Below are 4657 nucleotides of genomic sequence, written 5' to 3' on the forward strand. Positions count from 1 at the left end.
CGGCGGCGTAAGAAGCAGGGCAACGCAAAAGCAGGACTTATTCTCTCTGCAGATGGCCGTGTAATGTGAAATCAGTCTTTTCTTGTTTTAACGCTCCACTTTTGGCGCTTCTCCTTCTTCAAGCCGCAGCTGATGGATGCCAATAAGGATGAGGGAACTTTGCGGCGGCGTAAGAAGCAGGGCAACGCAAAAGCAGGACTTATTCTCTCTGCAGATGGCCGTGTAATGTGAAATCAGTCTTTTCTTGTTTTAACGCTCCACTTTTGGCGCTTCTCCTTCTTCAAGCCGCAGCTGATGGATGCCAATAAGGACGAGGCTTTGCGTTGCGTGTCAATGGCTAGGGCCAGGCTATCGGCTGGGCAGACAGAACTTGCTAGACGTTATGTTATGAAAGCAGTTCGACTTTACCCTGGCGTGAGCATAGCAGGTGAGCTGGATTGATCTGTGTGGAAAATTTTCTAGGCCTGGAATCGTTGGTGTGCAATTCACGATCCCAGTCCCGTGAAAGAGCTTCGACAGTGAATAGAGACTGTGATAGCTCACAAAACGTCAGCAACCCGCCTCCACCGGAGCACTCAGAGGCTGTTTTCACCAGGGCACAAGCCGAGGCTGTACGAAAGGTTCTCGCTTGCAAAGATTATTACGAACTGCTGGGAGTAACCAAAGATAGTTCTGAAGATGTAATACGTCGTTCATATAAGTCGTAAGTTGGTTTCTTATTTTTACTCGTGAAGTTTGGCACTGAAGTTTCATCCTGACAAGAATAGAGCACCTGGTGCAACGGAAGCCTTCAAGAAGATTGGGACTGCTCTGAGTGTTTTGACGGACCCTGAAAAACGCCGCAGGTATGATCAGTATGGTACGGAGGAGGAGCAGGTCCCGCGAATAACGCGTGTTCATCGGCATGGTGACCCGTTCTTCCAGTATGATGGTACGTACCACTTTCATTCAGCTATTATTTCAGGCGATGTATTCACGATGTTTTTCAATGGTGGCTTTCCGTTTTCCCAAGTTTATCGGGGGCATCATCAACGCCCCCATTCCAGGGAGTCGGAACGTGAGGTGAGTTCGAAAAGTTTTCTGTCGGCCGATTCGTTCTCCATATAAACGTTTGTGTCATAGCTTTCGCCAATACCTTAACCTTTATAACCATAGACCTTTAGGCGGGTTTCTGTGGGTTTCTCCGGGAGTTCTCCCATAACCGTTAGTGTATGACAAGGTTTTCCGCTTTCCATTGCTCAAGTTTCACTTTGGGGAGATGATAAGGTGAACTCCAGAGTGCTTCCTAAACCCCGCGGTTAGGATCATCCTGACGTGCAGCCTTCTCTGCATGGATTATGCAGACGGCATAGTAAGACAATGACGCACGAGGTAACAATGTAACACCCACTCCTTCGGTATGCGCTTCTCCCTACACAGACACGTACACTTTTCTGAACAGACCTAAGATTTCAAGAGTGGACATGGATCTCGGGACTTCCAATGGTTCATGATAGTCTGACTGATAAGGTCATTGCATGAATCTAGAAAACATTGAGCACGTAAGCAGATTTACACTACATACGGCATCAAAAAGATATTTTTGGTCACAGCGAAGGGACGAACTTATCGTGGTGTGGCGGTTTGTGTACCTTGGCTACCCATTGATCTATACTGGAGTGTCCGCGCGACAGGTTGGTCAATGGGTAAAAACCTGACAAACAGTCTCCTGGCCCTCCAGGTTGGGGGTTGGAACATGTGTGGTGACATATTCCTTGAAAATGGTAATGTACTTGCATTTCCAGCCCAACACCACTGCCTTGCGGTCAGGCTTTTAAGCCAAAGGCTTTGGCCTGATCGTCTCCCTGTCTAGCTGTCGGTGCCCAGGCAGTATCTCGGTCTTCGTACAACCGTGACACTCACAACTAACAATATCATGCCACATCGGCCATCGCGTGGTGCCATCAACCGGGTCGCTTTACTTGCTGCATACAGCAGGGCGGGTAAGCACAAATAGGTTACTGCTGACTCCTCCCTTTTTACACTTTCATGTTTTCCGTCTTCGACCTTCCCTCGCCACCCAAATTTGAATACTTTCTCCGCGGGTCTCAGCTCGAGGACTGGCCGTTTCGCTCGCCCTGCATCACACTTAGCCGCAGTTTCCGTACGCTCAAGTTTTGTCATAGCCCTTAACACTTCGAAGACTGTTTTCATACTCCGAAAGCCTGTCTACTTAGCCACCTTTAATGTTCGCACACTGATGCAAGCAGGTCAACGGGTGGCATTTGCTCGTATGCTGGATTCCTTCTGTATTGATGTATGTTGTATGAAACGGATGCAGGACGCATCTACTGTGATCGAACTGACTACCCACTCGCTCTCTTCCAGGTTCCGGCTGCGCACCTGTGGTGGTGCAGAGGTGGGTAGTGTATTGAGCGGACGAGTGAAACCGTCTCTGTTTCGTTGTATACCCATTGCTAATCGCCTCTGTGCGGTGCGTTTGGCAGAGTCTGAGAGATTCTTGAGAAATTGAGGTCCACCACACCTTGTTTATTGTGCCTGCTTACGCTCCAACTGACTGTAGCTCTGAATCTGCCAAGGACAGTTTCTATGACGCTATAGGTGCCTTTCTACAACAGGGTCGAAGCTCAGATATCGCTTTGGTTTCTGGTGATATGAACGCCCAGGTAGGTAGACTAAGAGCTGCTGAGGCCCGATCGGGTGGTCGTCTTGGTTTGGAAACGAGACGCACGAACAACAGAGACCGCTTACTTCAGATGTGTGCCAATCACAGACTGTTCTTTTGCAGTACGAATTTCCAGAACAGCGGGAATCGCTTGATAATGTGGTACCCACCAACAAATCAGCGCTGAATCCAAATAGACCACATCGCCGTCAGTTATCGGTGTTGAGGGTGGATCCCCATCTGCCGCACCTTTTGGAAGACCAGCGTGGACTCCGACTATACACTTGTGCGCTGCTACTTTTCCTTGCGCTTTTCAGGTGTACGCAAAACGCGCACACCTCGCTTAACGATTAGGAAGCTATTGGACCCAGAAATCGAAATTATCAGAACCAGCTCCTCGAACGCCTGTCGGACGGCACGCCTAGACGGCACGATGTCGTATATGAGGGGCCACTGGTAAAAGATATCCAGGGCGTCACTCAGAGCCGGAACTTCCGTTTTTGGTACAACCCAGTCAACCTCATCCAAAGATTGGATCTCTGAGAGGAGCATATCTTTGCTGGATACCCGGCGATGTCTCCCTCCTGGCCGCCACCACAACTCCACCCGACGCATCATCCGACGCCAGGTGACACTGGGTATCCGTGCTGACCGAGAACCTTGGTGGATTCGAAAGGCCGAAGAAGTGGGGGATGCAAAGAATGCTGGAAATGTCCGCAAGCTGCTCGGAACCCACGTGTCAGCGAAATAATCAGGGACCAAAATGGCTCCTTGATATGCAACAAAGCAGAACGTTTGTACCGCTGGACACAGTACTTCGAGCAGCAATTCAGTTGGCCACCTGCAACCTCCAATCCAGAATCCTGGCGTCCAACAGGTGGACCGTGAATATGGAGCTGCCTTCGGCCTCAGAAGTTTCCGCGCATAATTTACAACTCAAGCGTCATCGTGCTGTTGGTCCTGATGACCTTCCGACTGCTCTTTTCAAGGATGGCGGTGGATTCCTCAGCCAGTGCCTGTCTAGCTTATGTGGGTCCATCTGGGAGATCGGGACTTTCCCAGACAACTGGGATGAATGGATAGTAGTACCTGTTTTCAAAAAGGGTACTTGCAGTGAATGTAGTAACCATAGAGGTGTTAACTTGGCTCCCATTGTGACAAGGCTTCTGGTGTTATTGATTCTTCATCCTCTTACATTGGCCTGCGACACCTTGACCCGTGAGCATCAAGCGGGATTTTGAACCGGTAGAGGCTGCGTTGCTCACATCTTCACACTCCGTCAGGTGCTAAAGCAGGGCCGCATGTGCAGACGACCCAGAGTCTTGGTGCTGCTTGACCTCAAGGGTGTGTTCGATTCTGTCGATCATTCAGTGCTGTTAACTAAACCTGTTCAACAGGGCATGCCCCAAAAGTTTGTAAGCATAATCCGATCCGGTGTGTGAAAGTGCATGCTGAGCTCCCGAAAAGCTTCCCTACAGAAAGTGGTATTCGACAAGGACACTACTCTCCATTCTTATTCAGCTTCGTCATTGATGAAATAATGAGGATTCGACAAGTACTCTCCATTCTTATTCAGCTTCGTCATTGATGAAATAATGAGGCGAACTTTGGAAGGTCTTCAAAACCCCGGCATTCAATTCAATGCTCGTGAGAATCTAGGGAATGCATACGATATCATCCTCATCTTTGAAGTGTAAGGCGAAGCCCAGGTTGTATTGTTAACTAAGTGACCACCATCATGCCCTTTTCGGATTGCGCTTGGCTTCTTCAAATTGCAAAGTAGTTCTTCAGAGCTTGCAGTTTTTGAACATACTCTGTACAATTCCATGAGAATCACTGGAGGTAGTTGTATTAGCTCCAACGTAACTGTGTCCGATGCACGGATCTCAAAAGCCAGAATCATGTTTGCCAGTGAGCGTCAATTGTGGTGTCAAAAGACATGATCCCCTTCCTTGATGTTCATACACGAGGACCAAGAAGGCCACAATTCCA

The 4657-nt window shown here is 48.9% G+C and overlaps 1 protein-coding gene across 1 annotated transcript; it reads left to right on the forward strand.

The window, feature by feature from the left end:
* Positions 1-294: 294 nt before the first annotated feature.
* Positions 295-3906, forward strand: T265_07166 (hypothetical protein; the record flags this gene model as incomplete). Its single annotated transcript, XM_009172617.1, has 7 exons — positions 295-427; positions 463-703; positions 735-931; positions 965-1062; positions 2321-2473; positions 2514-2666; positions 3421-3906. 7 exons carry the CDS (start codon positions 295-297, stop codon positions 3904-3906), a joined length of 1461 nt encoding a protein of 486 aa, XP_009170881.1.
* Between the last annotated feature and the right edge of the window lie 751 nt (positions 3907-4657).

This window comes from Opisthorchis viverrini (assembly GCF_000715545.1).
Source record: "Opisthorchis viverrini unplaced genomic scaffold opera_v5_160, whole genome shotgun sequence".
Classification (NCBI taxonomy): Eukaryota; Metazoa; Platyhelminthes; class Trematoda; order Opisthorchiida; family Opisthorchiidae; genus Opisthorchis; species Opisthorchis viverrini.